Here is a 17,030-nt window from a genome sequence, read left to right as displayed (position 1 = left end):
AGTATAATAGATTATAGGCTTCTAATAAAATACATAAACTATAGATAATGTAGACTTCATGATGGCGGACAGTAAGAATTTCACAGTGGCCACGTGGCCTGCTTTGTGGTCAGCCAGGATTAGGGGAGCAGGGATGTCTCAGCCCTTCTTGGGGAGGCTGAAGACAGACCTCCCAGCTCAGGCCTGACTGGGCCAGGGGGTTAGCGAGGTTGGCGGGAAACGTACTGCCTCTGGATACAGGACAGGGAGCTCAGCTGAGTGGAGTCCAGGGCACTTAAGAAGGCAGCCTCGGACTGATGCCATCAGCATTTCTCTTAAGTGTGGCAGGCCGAGAGACGCTTACTCAAAAGAGGCAGCTAGACCCCACGGGCCCTGCAGAATTTGGAATCTTTGAAGAATGTGACCCAGAAATCTGCATTTTAATCTGTCCCAGGTGACTTTACAGCACACTCCAGTGTGAAATCAACTGCTGTCTGCCAGGCAGTCATTGTCACTGTTCAGAGGTGGTCTCAGAGGACACCCCACTCCAAGCAGCCAGCCTTCCCCATCCCACTGCCAGTCCCATTCTCAGCCCTGGGTGGGGATTGGGGGAGGGCTGCTCAGGGGTTCCCTGCTGATCACTAACACTCTGCTTTTCCGTAGGCCATGGCCATGGGCATGATGACTGAGTACTACCACTTCATCTTCACCACTCTGGTAATGTACCTCTGGGTCCTGGCACAGGAAAGGGGTGGGACTCTCTTGGATCAAGGTCATTGTGGCTTAGCCTGGGCCAGCCCACTGAAGATAATTGCTGCAGCTAGAGGAGACCCAAGCTGGACTTGCTTCCTCAGGCTGTAGGGGTGGCCCCAGGTAAGGGACAAGTATGTCTTTGTGACCTGCCCACTTTTGAGAGGCAGCATCATGTTATAATTAAGGACATGGATTCTGGAGTGAATGTGAACACCAGCTCCTCTGCTCACCACTGGTGGTTCCTTGGCTAAGTCACTTAACCTCCCTGCCTCAGTTTCTTCCTCTGCAAAATGGGCTTCTGCCTCCTGGGATTACTGTGAGCACCAAATGAGTTAATAAGGTAACACGCATTGCCTGGTACATGCAGAGTTCTGGAAGTATTCATTACTATGATTATCATGACGCTCGGTTCCTAACCCACACTTCCCCACGCATGTCTCGGGCTTCACGGGAATTGTCACTTTGGATTCCGTCCACATTCATACTGAAGTCTGCCCACTCACTGTCAGCTAGCCCAGCCCACCTACAGGCTCCAGATGGGTCCTGTCCAAACTCTGAGAACATTTAGGGCCATTTAAACCCATTAGGATAATTAGCTGTGGCCTGAGATCAGCAGAATAAAGAGATTCCTGTGCCAAAAGGGTACCCACCCTGAGCCATCCTGCCTTGCAGATAGACACCCTCAGACCCTGCTGGGGCCCCGGGCAGACTAGTCCACCCATCCCAGATCTGGGGTGAGTGACAGCCTCACTGACCGCCCTGTCGCTTTTCAAAAAACCTCCTGCAGTATGTGTCAGCCCAGCCACTGCAGCCCTGCAGACCTCTAACCATATTCATTCATTTTTCTAGCACCTAGCTAGCTTCCCCTAACCTAGGAGCCCCTAGGTTCCGAGGGTCTGGTGGAAGGTGGGAAGTTTGAGGCAGTCTTACAGAAAAGCAGATCTTGAACTAGGCTTCAAATGGTCCATAGGAGTTCACCAAGGGAGAAAGAGGAAGGGCATTGTATGCAGAAGGAACAGCATAAGCGAAGGCCAAGAGGCAAGTTAGCTCTTCGTGGTATGCAGGAGCTGGCTTGATCCAGCGGGTGAGAGCCAATTGCATTATCTCCTCCTAAGCCTGTGTCATGTTGGTAGCTTGAAATCACTCTGATGGGAGAGCTTACACGCGCTCACACAATGGAAGTGAGCAAATGCTACAAATAAGGGCCCCTCCCCCAGAGAGCTGGTTATTAAGCACTTATGCTCCCTACAGCCCCTCCCTCTGCACCCTGTGTCCACAGCAGAGCTCAGGGGCCACCCTGAGATTCTCCTGATCCAGGGCTCAGACCTGGGGACCTGCCAGGAGCCATACTGGGAGAAAGGGATCCTGGAAGCTGGCGACTGAGATCAGGCAGGGTGAAGTCAGCTCCCCTGAATCCCTTCTGGATTTCCGACCACCTAAACTGGCTGCTTCTTGCCATGCTGTCTCCTGGAAAGTCAATGGAGTCTTAGCATGAGGCTACCAGACCCCTGAAACTCTACCTCTGTCCAGAGCTGGGAGCAGCGCAGAGGAGCAAGACTGGGAAGGTGGGTGGGGCACATTCCAGGGGTCCACAACCTTCTCTCCACTCATGGCAGCCCTCCCTATCCCATCCTGAGATCCTTGGGTGCTAAGAACAACTCCTGGACCCAGGGACACTAGGATCCTCTCTCTGAGACCTTCGATCTTGAACCCAGTGGCCAATGGCATTAATGGCCAGGGTACTGGGGTCACTGGGATGGTGCCTTCCCCAGAGTCTTGTCCTGGAAGGTCAGCCAGGCTGCAGGGCTGAGGGGCCAAAGCTTCAGGCCCTGCCATTTGGCCAGCTCAAGGACCCACCCCCTCTGGCCTCGGAATGAGGCTTGAGCCAGTCAGAGATGCTTTTAATAAGATATTTACAGCTGGGACTGGGAGCAAGGCCCAGACGGGGTTTAATCACAGGCCCTGTGCGTGCAGAGTGGGTGGCAAGGGCAGTACTCAGGGTGGGTGAAGGAGATAGGTAGATTTTTTTCCTGCTCTGACCACACCCAATTCTACCGGAACCTCCCAATGCCCCAAGGCTTTCTGCTTGGTGGCCCTATCTTGTATTCCGTGTTGGATCCATCTCTGTACACCCCTCCCACCCAAGTGCCTAGCTCAGTGCCCAGGACCTTAGAGAGCATTCTTTCTGTCTTCCCACGGGCAGACCTCAGTTGACTGGCCAAGAAGTAGTCATCTGTCCCAAGGGAGGTTTCTGCAATCTTGCTGGTGACACAACCCCCACGCTGGGAGCATTTAGCTATGTGGAGGCCAGTCATTTATTTGCCACCAAGACTGGAAATTAGTGAGTGGGGATCAGGGATGCTGGACATTCCATGATGGGCAGGATTCTGGAGATGAGTCATCCAGCCCCAGATGCCTATAGTGCCCCATTGAGACACACTGACTGATACTCAGCCAATCCACAATTGGACCCAGGAAAGTGGGTGATAATCAGAGAAAGAAATGGTGAGAAGAGGCAAAGGAGGAATGGATGGACAATTGGGATATGATGTACCCAGGGCAGCTGTGGTGTGCTAAAGTCTCTAGGGAACTGAGACTAGCCCCGGCCAGTGTCCATTTTTCTTCATTTTCTTAATCACTCATTGATTCATTTATCCAGCAGCCATATACAAATGCTCTCCAAGGTCCTGGGCACTGCACTAGGCATTTGGGTGGGAGGGATGTCCATAGATGGACACACAAAGCTCACAAGCTGGTGGCTTCCTTCATGTGTATAAGAATCAAGAACTGTGCCCAGTTAACCTCTCTGTTCCCAGCGCCCTAATAGAACCTGGCACATGGTAGGTGCTCATTAATGTCTGGATGGATGGACGGACGGACAGATAGATGGATGGATGACTGTAATGCAATGTGGAAAGTAATCAGTGAAATTGTCAACACATCAGAGCAGTCAGTTAAAACCACTCTGATGCCAGTTGACCTGAGTCAGAATTGAGACTCTTCCACTCCCTTGGGCAAGTTACTTAACCTCTCTGTGCCTCATTTTCTCATCTATACAATGGTGACAGTAATATTACTACCTCAGAGGATTGTTATGCAGAGTGCATTGACATCATAAAATGCTTAGAACAATGCTTGGCACTTATTACTGTGTAAGTGTTAAATAAATAACTCCTGCTCTTGCTTTCTGTGTTCTCAACGTACCCCATCCCATCCAAAATTCAGAACAACTTTCCAAGGGAGATAGACTCTCCCAGTTTTATAGAAACATGGAAACTGAGACTCGAAGTCACTCCGCAAGAAAGGGGCAGAGCAAGGATTTTTTCGCAGCAGGAAGCTGTCCAGCTCCAAAGCCCTCTGCTGAAATCTACCATGCTGAAAGTCCACAACAAGTGCTCCCTGGCCTCCTCTGGCCGGCTCAGATTCCACACAATGCCTGGCCATGTTGGTTCAGGCATGGTAATTGAGGTCAATGGGGAAACGGAGCCTCCTGAAATCCCAGCAGTGCCCATGCTTCACCGGTTCCAAACCCCTCTGATTTTAGGACTGGACATTGTGGCTCACACCAGTAATCCCAACTCTTTGGGAGGCCAAGGCAAGGGGATCGCTTGAGGCCAGTATAAGATCAGCCTAGGCAACATAGTGAGACCCTATCTCTACAAAAATAAAAATATTAGCCAGGCATAGTTGGGCAGACCTGTAGTCCCAGCTACTTGGAAGGCAGGCTGAAGCAGGAGGATTGCCTGAGCCCAGGAGTTAGAGGCTGCCGTGAGCTATGATTGCACCGCTGCACTGCAGCCTGGGGAACAGAGCCAGACTCTGTCACGTTAAAAAAGAAAGCAAGAAGAAAGCCCTCTGATTTTCCTCTTTACGCATTTGAGGCCAGCAGCAGGGCAGTTTGCACTCCCCATTGACTGGTGGGGAAACCTGGCATCAGGCACTCCCTGAGTTTCATAGCAGGTCAGTGACAAGAGGCCTTGGCTCCTGACTCCCGGTTCTGTCCGTGGCTGTTCCAGCTTACTGTCCTTCCTCCCCACACAATCTGAGGGTCAGAAAGAATGGACCCTTCCGGGGAGGCACAGCCCCTGCAATACACACAATTCTGCAGTGGAGTATGGGGCGGGGTCTACCAGAGTATCTCCCAGCAGAACCCCATCGGTCAGAGCACCAGCTGTGTCCCCCTGGTCTTCTCCCTCAGTCATATCCTGCTTCCGGTCTTCAGGATCCTCTTCCAGCCCTGTTGCTGATACCTCTACCTCGTGATCCTCCCTCTTTGTGCCCATTGGTCAGTTGTGGCTTATTTGGGAGCACAGTGGCATCTGGCATTTATCTCCTTCCCTTTAGGAAACCCGCATCACCAACTCTTCGCCTCTAAAAAATTCTCCAAATTTGCTTCTTCCATGCAGAAGACATTTTAATTACCCCAGCTGCCATTATCTGTTCCAACCAGCTTTGAGCCATTCCCAGATAACCTCGCATTAATCAGCCCCAGCTGAGCCCCTGGTACATGTCATGTGTAGGTAAAAGCCTGGAGGTGAAAAAAGAATTATAATAAATTAATAGATAAGCAATCACAATTAATGCCACTTCCCAGCAATAACAGTTATATCATGGGGAAGATATTTTCATCTGTCATTCCTTAAGGCGATGTTTTCCAAGCTTCAGCTCCTACCCATTCAGACCCATGGGGTGCTAATGAATTAGTCTATTATGTTATGCTGGATGTTTCTAAAAGGTCCCTCGTCGATACTGAATTCAGTGTGTCAACATTTGGCATCGAGAACGCAACTTTTTGCCAAGCAGCAAGGTTGCACACAGTTCACAGTGTACAGCACTTGGGGTCTTGGCCCTGGGCAGTCTGAACAACAACAAAAAAACTGAGCTGGACAAAACAGCCTCTTCACCAGCTCCCCATTGTCATTGTCCTCGTGTCACGGGGATGGGGGCACTCTGTGCCTCGGGCCCTACAACACTTTGCGGCTAAGCCCAGGCTCAGGGATGACAGGGAGGAAGGTGATCCCAGGCACTGCCACCCCAACCTGCCCCCTCCTGGGCTGTGATCAGCTACAGCCTCTGTGTCAGTCTCAACAGACCAAATGCTGCCTCTGGAGACCAGAAGGGCTGTTGCCACCAGCACCCAAGCCCCCACCAAGGCCAGAGATGCCGCCCTTCACACTGAGTCAGGTTGGCCTCTGGTTACCTAGATGAGGGTGAACCAAGTCATGGAGGCCCTGGGCAGTCTAAAGCTTTGGCATCTTTCAAGCCTCAGCTATCAGGTCAACACTGAATTGGAGAAGACGCAGAACGCCATGCGAGGAAAGGTGAGGAGGGCGCCCCCTGTAGGCAGAGCTCAGCTTCTCTTCCATGGCCGCAGTAGGTCAGCCCTAGTCCCAAACTTGCATAACACCACTGTCCAAAACGAAATCCTTCCAGCTCCCCAGACCCTCCTGGTTGAAAGGCAGTTTGGAGAAGATCTCATCCTCCACCCGAGGCAGTTTACCCACCCTCTCCTAAACTTCCAGTCTGTAGATAACCCCAAATTAATCAGCCCCAGCTGAGCCCCTGCTACATGTCATGTGTAGGTAAAAGCCTGGAGATGAAAAAAGAATTATAATAAATTAATAGATAAACAATCACAATTAATGCCACTTCCCGGCAATAAGAGTTACATCATGGGGAAGATATTGGGTTGGTGCCATTAAAAGTAATAATAAAAGCCGCAATGACTTTTGCACTAACCTAGTATTTTCATCTGCCATTCCTTGAAGCTCCCCCAGACAGGAGGATGTGAAACACTTGTGGCTACATTCCAGGCTCTTCCCGGTGATGTTTAAGTGCCCCAGGAGCCAGTCAGTTGGCTGATCCTTCTTTCCACTTTGAGTAAAAGGAATATTCAGCCCACAGCTCATAGGGGAGACAGACCCAGGCACAAGCAGTTGTTACCAGTAGCGTGAAAGCCCAGAAGCCTCAGGATAAGAGCAGAATCGCCTCTGACTCACTCTGTTGTGCATGTGTACAGGAGCAATCAGGAGAGGCTTCCTGGAAGAGGTGACGCTTGAACTGATTCTTGGAGAATAGCTTACCCAAGGGAGGTCAAGAAGACAGACATTCTTGCCAGGAAATAGAAGGCATACGAAGGTGCTGGACAGAGGAATGAGAAGCAGGACGAAGGGGACAGAGTTCGGCGAGACTGGGAAAGGGAGGCTAATGCAGTTGGGTGTTCCTGGGACAAAAAATGAGAGAGGGTAGGAAGGAAAGTGAGGCTGGAGAGCTTTGGAAAACTATACTAAGGAAATTGTACTGTATTCTGAAAAGACTACAAGGAGTCGTGGAAGTATTTGAAGTGTGGAAATGACAGGCTTGGATTTATACTTTAGAAAGATCCCTCTAGTCCCTGCCTGGAGGTGACTGCCCTGGCAGTGGGCATGAGTTGGGGGCTGGGCGGTCAGAGCCTCTGGGTAGGAGGAGATGCGTCATCACAGGGGAGAGGGAGGGCTCTGGAGCTGGGTAGCCTGCTGTTGACTCTCACTCCCCAGATACAGAAACTTGAGCAAAAGGCCTAATATCTGTGTGGTTCAATTCTTTACCTCCTAGTAGAGTGGAGTAATAACAATAATTATAATAACTATTATAAATATAAAATAATACCCTCCTAGTAGAGTGCCTATGTAAATCAAATGAGTTAATACAAATAAGGTACTTTGAACAATGCCTACCGTTCTGATATTTGTAGGTGCTCAGTAGATGTGAACTAACTGTGACTGTTCTGATATTGCCAAGAGGAGTAAGGTAGGAAGACCCCAACCTATGTCTGCCCTAGGGGCTATACCCAGTAGCTGTCACAACCTGCTGCCAGACAAGGCAGAACATAAACATGTGTCAAACACATACGTGATGTTTAATATGTCCCAGACATGTTCTAAAGACATCTACAAACTCACTTCTTTTCCATGACAACTCTGTGGTAGGTGACGTTATCAACCCCATTTTGCAGATGAGGCAACTGAGGTGAGGAGAGAGGGTGAAACTGGAGCCCAGGTGGTCTGGCCCGTGTCTGGCTGCCTCAGGGAGCCGCCCTAGAGGAGCCGAGGGAGGGAGACCTCTCCTGGGATGTTTATTCTCTCCCCTCCTTGCCGCCTTTCTCTGATTCGGGAGGCATCCTGATCTAAACCCAGACCCATCTGTGTGTGTTTCTCAGTCATGAGTATCACTTAGATTTGTGGCTTCTCAAAACACAGACTCCCCAGGCTCCACCACAGACTGTGCAGCAGAGTATCTAGGTGTGGTTCATACTCCACAAAAATAAAATCCCCAAAGACAATTCTGATGCACATCTCGTCCTGGACACCCACCGGCGACGTAGAACACAGAGGGTTTGGAGTAAGACGATCAATGATGCATCAGTCAATGTTTGACAGCTAGCTCTCTGAAAGGGAGAAAAAGACATAACACAGAAATCCTGATTCGTAATGCTTGCAAATTTCCATGGTACAAATACTCCTACCATGGCCAATACCAAGCTAGCCATGTAATATCACTGAAGGCAGAGTTAGGAAGAAATGCTAACATTCAGCTCTCACTAGCCAGTGTGAGCCAGTGGCAGCACACCATTGAAACAGACCTGGGTACAAATTCAACTCTGACTTGTATGAGCTGTGTGACCTTAGGTAAGTCACCTCACCTCTCTGACTCTCTTTTCTCATCTATAAAAATAGAATAGAGTGCTATTCAATGCCTTCCTCACAGGAGGACTGTGAAGATGAAGCCATGGAGTCCATGTGCAGGGCTGAGCACTGCCACCCCCCACTCCTTATTGACACTGGGGTCACAGAGACACCCTCTGGCCATCTCAGAGGGAAGCCCCCATCTGCTGAAGCCCCTCCTTCCTGCTGTCACCTAGCCCCTTCCCAGTCCCAGACCTGGAGTCAAGGCTGTATTTGTTTGGGCAAGCTTGGGACCAGACTTTCTTGCCTGGGCTTAAGTCTGCTCCAAACCCCTTCCCTACTCCGCAAATCATTGAACAGGAAACCAACACAGTGCATTCCAGAAGGAGGCCACTTTGGGGGTGCAGGAGGAACAGGAGAAGTTTAACACCCATTAGAAATATTGCTCAGAGACCAGAGGACGCCAGTCCAGCGTGAAAGGGCTCTAGGCTTTATCAGTCATCATCTTTTCATGAATCATTGTTGATTTCACCAAAGCTGCGGTTGCGATGGGGCTGGATGCTTCCCATGACAGTGGCAGTCACAGAGAGTCAAGCACAGCCCAAGTGTGTCCCCAGCCTCTCCCTCCCAGCACCAGATGGAGTGACTAAGTGGGGGGCCCAGGGGAGAAAACAGGCCGGGGGCCAGAAGGAGGGCAGCTTAGCGAGGGGTGAGTGTGGGAGAGTACAGACAATAGATGAGGAGGAGCTCAGACAGTGACCTCAAGACTCAGTTTCTCCACTAGTGGGATAGGGCCAATCTAGACTGTGCAAGTATGTATTTCCAAAAATCCAAACCATGAGTCTCATGCAAATATAGAAGGAACATGTGTCAGAGATGGATTCAACTCACTAACAAGAGAACCAGTAGGATGGAAAAGCTGACTCAGGGAGCGTTTGAGGAATTGGGTATTTATAGGTGGGGTTAGGGGGAGCACAGACTAAGACTTCTAGGTTGGATAGAAAAAGGATTAATGTCCTGTAAGGCACTAAAACCACAACCTTGGGGAGTATCTCCTCTATGTGACAAAATTATGCAAATTAACCCAGAGTCTAAGCTTTTAATGAGTAGCTGGCAACGGGGTCAAACCCAGGTGCCTTCTCCAGAAGAATGAAGTAGTCCTGGTAGCCCTGGTAAACCATGTTTCGTTGTCATGTTGGAAAAGCACGCTGCTCTCCTTCTGCCTGATTTCGAGGTTTGGGGTGGTTTTCAACAGGACAGAGCTCAGCTTTGTTCCTCACTCCCACCCGCAACCTCCTCTGCCACCATCTCTCCCAGCTTAGGGACACCTGGCTTCTCCCTCCACCCGTTTCCCCTCTCTGCCTCCTTCCTTCACCAGCCTACCCTGCCCCCAGAGCCAGAGCTACAGGGCGGGGCTAGAGCCAGCCTCATCTGTATTGAGACCCTATTCTCCTGGACCCTTGGCAGGGCCTGCCTGGCCCACAACAGACAGGCTGACTGCTGCTCGGCTGCTCCTAGGAGGCAGGGGATGGGGAGGTCCTGTCTGGGATCGGGGGAAAAGCAGGAGAGAAGAGGGCCATACTTTTTGAGTCCTAGGCAGAAAAGACTGTTTTTAAATATCCTCTTCTAGGGGGTAAAATGCTCCCTTCAGCCTCCCTCTGTGTGACAAGATGCCCAGAACTAGTAGGTCTCACCTTTTGAAAGGAAGCAGCATCATTAAGCTTCCTCTGCATGTGAGGCTGGGTATTTTATGTGAACTATTTCACTGGGTCCTAGAAAGGGTAGTGAACCCCATTTGTGGATGAAGAAACAGGCTGAGATCCCCTGGTTATCATGGGGGGGTCAGTTGCCCAAGTTCTGAGTCAGACTCCAGGTGCAGTGGTCCTATGGGCGCTCCTGTGACTACCCCGAGATCCTGCACCCCTCCTGCAGGGCTCTGCAGGGAGCTGTGACCTCAGGCCCTGGGGCGACCCTGATTAGGGTGTGGGTAGGAGGTGGAGCTGAGTTCTCAGTAGTGTGCATGCCTTGATTTACACAAACCTCTCTCTATCCAGGATCTCTATGCTTTAGACCTGGAGCCCTACCGCTACTCAGGCGTGAACCTGACGGGATTCCGGATTCTCAACGTGGACAACCCACACGTCTCAGCCATTGTGGAGAAGTGGTCCATGGAGCGACTGCAGGCAGCTCCCCGGGCCGAGTCTGGCCTGCTGGACGGAGTGATGATGGTATGGCGGCTGGGCAGGGCGAATTCCAGGGGCTCCCCACCTGCCTGCCTTCTCTTCTTCTCTCCTTCCTCTTCTTTCTTTCTTCCCTCCACCACTTCTCTTCTTGAGACCTTCCATGTGTCAGCCAGACCCCAGGCTAGGGACTGGGGACACAAACGTGAAACAGACAGTCCCTCCCCAAGGGACCCCATCTGATGGGGATCCAGACATGTAAGCAAAAGGTCACAGAGAACAGGAATAAAGCCCAGAGATGCTGGTCACAGAGGACCTCAGGCTGTGACACACAGGTGTGAAGGCCGAGGAGGCAGAAAGAAGAAGGTGTGGTCAGGGCCTAGGTGTCAGAGGTGGGGTGGAATGGGTGGGCAGGAGAAGGTCTGAGCTGCAGAGGGTGGTGCTCAGGGTGTCTGCAGAGCAGCAGAGTCAGCCAAGCCTGACCACTCCTCAGAGGCGTGGACAGAGTCACCTCCAGGGCCTCCAGGCCTGTTTGCTCACCAGGACATCATGTCCCTGTGGCAGGGGAGGAGAAGGGAGACAGGACAGGGTGGGCTGAGGACTAGAGGACTTTGGGAGCCACTCTCAGGCAGGCCCTTCCCTGCAGACTGATGCAGCCTTACTGTACGACGCTGTCCACATCGTGTCCGTGTGCTACCAGCGGGCGCCACAGATGACCGTGAACTCCCTACAGTGCCATCGGCACAAGGCCTGGCGCTTTGGCGGCCGCTTCATGAACTTCATCAAGGAGGTAAGTGACCCGCAGCCCCCGCCAGGGTTGTCTCCCCGGGGCTGTGGGCCCTGCAGAGCAGCAGAGTGGTCTGGGAGTGAGGTAGGACTGATTCTCATTCCTGTGACCTCAGGCAAGTTGCCTCATGTCTCTGAGCCTCAGTTTCCCATGTGAAAATGGGCTCCATAGGACCAAGCTTATGGTATGATTGAGGGGCATACATCTTGGGCACGTGGTAAGTGCTCAGCAGGTGGTCAGCAGTGCCAGCAGGATACAACATGGGCTCGAAAGTACAACAGATGTGGGTGTTTGCTTTCTGGCTGTATGACCTTGGGCAAGCTGGAGAGCCTTGCTGAGCCTCAGTCACCTCATCTGTGAAATGGATATATGAAGCATAACCTACCTCATGGGCATGTCAGATGAAGTTAGACATTGCTTGGAAAGTGCTTAGTGCAGGAGGAGGATCAATACATAATAATCAGCCCCACAAACTCATCTTCACATCATGGGCCCACTGACCAACTTCCCAGCCAGCACCCTCACTGGGACGCACCTCTGCTGGCACCAGCTCTCTTGTGGAAAACCCCATCAATGGAGCTGATTCTAGAGAAACCAGAGAACATGGAACCTGTCCTGCTGCCAAGACCTTGGAACACACAGTGCCTACTTTTATTTCAAAGGCTTCTCCATCTGCCCCTGTCCTCGTAAGCTTTGGGTGGCAGGGCTTATTGTCCCCATTTTATGGATGGGGAACATTAAGGCCGGAACTTGCATCCTGGCTCCATGACAACTAGCTGCGTGACTTTGGGTGAGATGATTAACTCTTTGATCTTCAGTATGGTATAGTGAGTGCCTGCCTCCAGGCGGTGTTGGGAAGACAGTGAAAAACTATGTGCAAAGCACCTAACCCAGGACCTGGCCAGAGTCAAATCCCAGCAGATGATAGACAAAGAAAGTTCGGGAGGAAAAGATCTAGGCAGAGTTATCCTGGGCCAGAGGGAGTGACCATGTCCAAGGTAACACCAAGGGCAGTGGGGGAAGCCTTCTGAAAGGACTCCGGATGGAAAGGATAGATGAGCTCTCTGTAACAATCACAGTGGGCCAGAAGTGAAGCTGGCTGCCTTCTTAGGAGCACACTCATTTATTCAATCGCACTTTGTCACTGGCAACTGGGTACCAGGCTCCCAGCTATGCCCTGGGGGTCCAACAGGGCTAAAACAGACTCACTCGCCTGTGCACACGCAGATCCTAGAGAGGGAGGCATTCATCAGGTCACAGCACTAATGGAGAGAATCCCATATGTAAAGGAAGGTAGCTCTACGAGAGCAAACAGCAGAGAAACTCCCCACCTTGGAAGGGGGTTGAGGGAGGGCAGCTTCCCCTGACGTCCCAAGTTCACCATTGCTGCTTCCAGATGAGACCAAGTACAGCTCCTCTCACACAGTAGAACAATCAGTGTGGATAAGATACAGGCTTTAGGGCACCACACATGTGCCTTTGGATCTCATCTCTACCTCCTCGCAGCTGTGTGGCTTCAGACAAGTTACGGGACATCTCTGAGTCAGTTTCCACACCTGGCAAACTCCACCTCACAGTTATTGTAAGAGATCAATTCAGTGCCTGGCTGTAGTTCCTTCACCCCTAGAAGGGACTCCAGTCCCAGCTGTTTTGGTATAGGAGGGCCTGATGATCCCTTCTCATCCAGCTTCTCATCCCTCAAAACTGCACAGGACATCCCACTGTCCAATGCCCTGAGCAGGGCCCTGGCTGGGCGATCATTGGCTTGCTCTCAGGGAACTCTGAGACCTGACTTTCGGCCCCCTGCACCCCCTTCCTCAGCAGGCCTCCTGCTGAGCAGCCATGTGTGAGGCCACTGTGAGGGTCTCAGTGTCCCAGGCTGCAACTTGGTCCTATTGCTCCTCTGGCTCAATCGGGAAATTTGGGAGCCTTAGGAGCCAGACAAAAGTGACTTGGAAGCTTCACCACTTTTTAACTGCATGACCTCGGACAAGCTACTGAAGCTTTCTGTGCCTCAGTGGCCTCCTCCATCCAGTGGACATAACAATAGCACCTTATCATTGGGTTGTTCTGAGGATTAGTGAGTTTCAGCACGTGTGTCACACTAGGGACAGCACCTGGCTCATAGCAGGTGCTGAACAGGTTGGCTGCCGTCACCGTTACGTCCGCTATCGCTACTGTTATCACTGTGCCTTCCTGTTTGCTAATGGAGTTCCACTACCAGATCTCCAGGCCACATTGTTTCAGGAACACCCACCCTGTTAACACTTCACCTCTCAACCCTTGGAAATTTTGAGGCTCAGCTGTGAGTCCCTGAGGGGAGCAGATTCACCACTGCCCGCCATAGAAAGAGGAGCTCTGTTCTCCTTCCCAGGCCCAATGAGTGACCCTCACTGCTCACATTCCCTTACAGAACTCTTTCAGAAACATTTATCCTATCTCCATTTTAGGTCCATGGACGTGGCCAAGGCCCAGAGTAGCCCCGTGGTGCCTGTGGTCCCACAGCTGGCCACAACCAAAGCTCAGATGCCTGCCTGAGCCCAGCACAGTCCTCCCTCATACCATTTCCAACTTGCCCGTCTCCCCATCTGATTGCATGACAGTAAATCATTTTAAAGACTTGGCATTTCTGAGCGGAGCTGGAAAATACCAGGCCGGAGTTCAGAGCGTGTGAAGCATCTTTCATTTAGCAAGTCCTGAGCGGTGGCTAGAGGGGGCGGGCAGCGCAGGAAATGTCACGGGGAGGAGCTGTCTGCACTCCCTGGCCTGCCCTGTCCACCCACCCACAGACAGGCCGTGCACCTGCTGGCATTTAATGCCTCTGTAGCTGACAGGCAGGAAGGCTTTCCTCACAGTGCAGGTTTGAAGGCACCTGCTGTGATTTCCCCTGGGTACCAAGAGATAGCCCGAGGGCGTGGGGCCCACAGAGGAGAGAAGACGGAGGGACTGGGGAGCCAGCCTGAGGGAAGCTGAGCTTCCCTGTGAAGTCATAAACAGTGGCTTTTACCTTCTCTGATGCATCTTTTAATCTCTGTTCCCGACCCCTTGGTCCCCAGCTCCCTAGGCGCCATGTAAGCTTCCCCGACTCCACCTTGGGTGCCTCGACCCCAGGCCTTTCAGCGCTGCTACTGCAGCTAATCTGTCGTGTCCCACCCAATACTTGAGACCTGCATCATTCAGTCCCTCTTTGAGCCTCAGTGTCCACATCTGGAACATGGGGGCAATGCTGATGCCCACCTGGCAGGGTCACAGTGAGAACTGAATGAGCTCATGTGGGGAAGGATAATAGCCCTCTGTGACCAGCTTTCTACTGGAGCCTTGGGCCAGGGCCCAAGTGACTGGTCCTCCCTTCCCAGCCAGAGGCCAGCCCTAATCTAAGGGAGCTGAACAGAGGGAAGGCACGAAGGAGAAATAATAACCTCTGTCACATCCTTGTGATCGTGTATGCAGGCACTGTGCCCAGCACTCTATATGCCTTTTCATACCTGTGAAGTAGGTAATTTCTCTCTTCCTGAAGCTCAGAGTGGTTGCTTTGTTTGTGCAGAGCCCACTTTCTAACCACTTTGGTTTTATAGCCTCCTCTCCTCCAAAGCATGGCCCCACTGCCTGATTTTTTATGCACATTTACCCACCTACCCATTTGCCTGGAAAAGTGTCTTAGAGCTGCCCATGTGCTTGGAGATGTCTAAGGATTTTCATTTGGGATTTGTCAATAAAACTCCAGGGAACTGTGGACCCATGACCTTGTGGGTTGAACTGTGAGTGTATGCATGGGTGCTGGGGGCATTCCACAGGGAGAGGCTGTGGAGCCCGATTCAGAATCTGCAAGGGAGCAAGGCTCGGAGTGGTTAGGAACCCAATGCGGCAAAGCAAGGACTGGGAGCCAGGCTCCCACTACTCAGACCTCCTTCCATTGCCCCGTGCCTCTTCTCCGGATATCCTCCCTCCCTCGTCCACCCTCTCTCTGGCCCAGCCTGGCTGTGTGAGCTCCCAGATTTTCTCCCCTCCTCTTGCTCCCAAGCCCACATTTGTTCCCAAGGACTCCAGGATGTGTGGGCCTTGTTCTTGCCACTGACACAGAAGGCTCGGGTATTTAACTGTGCACCAGCTGCCATCCTAAGTTCTTGGAGGAGGGAAACAGGTCCAGACTGAGGTGTGGGGCCCTGGGATCCCAGGTTCTAGTTTGGCTTTGCCTCTTGTTCTACTCTGTGAGCTTGGACGACCCATGACCCCCTTGAGGTCTGCTTCGTCGTCTGTAAAGTGGGAACCAACCTCCCACGGCTGCTGTGGAGGTTACAAGGCGTGAACAATGTGAAAGGACCTTGTAGACTCAATGTTCTCGGCCCGCAGGAAAGATGCTATCTAGAATCAAGTCAGCAAGCTTTCTCTGTAAAGGGGCACATAGAAAATAGTTTAGGTTTTGCAGGCCACACAGTCTCTGCTGCAACTAGCCAATTCCACAGTTGCAGCACAAAAGCAGTATGTAAACACGGGGGCATGGCTGTGAGCTAATAAACCATTTACAGAATCAGCCAGGGGCCAGGCTGACCCTCCAGCCATAGTATGCCAACCCCTGATGTAGAAGATGAAGCTTTTCCCACTTTAGGTCTGCCCCAACCTCTGCCTGCCTCTCTCTGTGTTAATGATGCTAATGACAATACAAAAATAACAAAAAAGCTACCATGTATTCAGGGTTCATCTTGTGCCAGGGACCATTCTCAGTATTTTATATGGCTTATCTCATTTCACTCTTACAGCATTTGGTAAGATGGATGCAATGATTAGTTCCATTTTACAGATGAGGAAACTGGGGCAGAGGGGTAAAATGAAATACCCAAGGTCACATGGCTAATTGTGGTTGGATCCAGCATTCGGACCCCGGAGTTCTTAATCACAACACACATGGGACTGGAGTTGGGAGGCGGGGGTGGGGGATCATTTCAGTCTCCCCTGCCTTTCAGGGGGCTACACCAAACATCTGGTTCTACAGCCAAGGCCAGCTTGGCCCTTTGGCTTTTCTGCTTCTTGGCAGGCCTTGCCTGCCCCACCTCTGCCCGCCTGCCTCCCTGCCTGTCTCCCAGGATCTGACATGGGCTCCCCCTTCCCATGACTTCAGGGCAGGGACTCATTTGAGCGCATCCAAGATCGATGTTGTACACGAGAAGGTGCAAATGTAAAGCTGGCTAAAGAGCATAATAGAATTTATGGAAATCGCTGGCTCGCACCGCAGCCCGAGCAATGATGGAGGTGATTATTAATTAATCATGGTCTTGGGGGAACAGTATCAGTGCAAGGAGTAATTAAAATGAAGCATTGTACAGTTGTACCGAATGATGATTTATGAGCCCGAGGAATTGCCGCTCTGCCCTCTCCCCTCCGCAGGCTCAATGGGAAGGATTAACTGGACGAATTGTTTTCAACAAAACTAGTGGCTTGCGGACGGATTTTGATCTGGACATCATCAGCCTGAAAGAGGATGGCCTCGAGAAGGTGCGTGGTCTCAGGAGAGGGAGGGCAGGCGGAGGAGCAGGGGCTTCTTAAATCTCCTAGGGCAGACCTCAGGCAGAGGCCCAGAGGCAAGGGGCAAGACAGAGTCCAGCTGCCCCTCAGGGATTGACTCAGTCCAGTGTAGCCTGTAGCTCTTGGGGACCCGTCAGAGAACAGGAA

General features: G+C 51.6%; 1 protein-coding gene across 1 annotated transcript in view; it reads left to right on the top strand.

Annotated features, from left to right (window-relative positions):
- Positions 1-17,030, top strand: part of GRIK3 (glutamate receptor, ionotropic, kainate 3) — a 242,992-nt gene that overhangs the window by 163,502 nt on the left and 62,460 nt on the right. Inside the window, exons 5-8 of the mRNA XM_011989018.1 lie at positions 643-696; positions 10,451-10,624; positions 11,223-11,366; positions 16,746-16,853. Coding sequence (XP_011844408.1) covers positions 643-696; positions 10,451-10,624; positions 11,223-11,366; positions 16,746-16,853 — 480 coding nt within the window. The remainder of the gene's footprint in view (positions 1-642; positions 697-10,450; positions 10,625-11,222; positions 11,367-16,745; positions 16,854-17,030) is intronic.

This window comes from Mandrillus leucophaeus, unplaced genomic scaffold, assembly GCF_000951045.1.
Source record: "Mandrillus leucophaeus isolate KB7577 unplaced genomic scaffold, Mleu.le_1.0 Scaffold343, whole genome shotgun sequence".
Lineage (NCBI taxonomy): Eukaryota > Metazoa > Chordata > Mammalia > Primates > Cercopithecidae > Mandrillus > Mandrillus leucophaeus.
The sequence above is the reverse complement of the archived record's forward strand: the minus strand, read 5'-3'. Positions and strand labels throughout refer to the sequence as shown.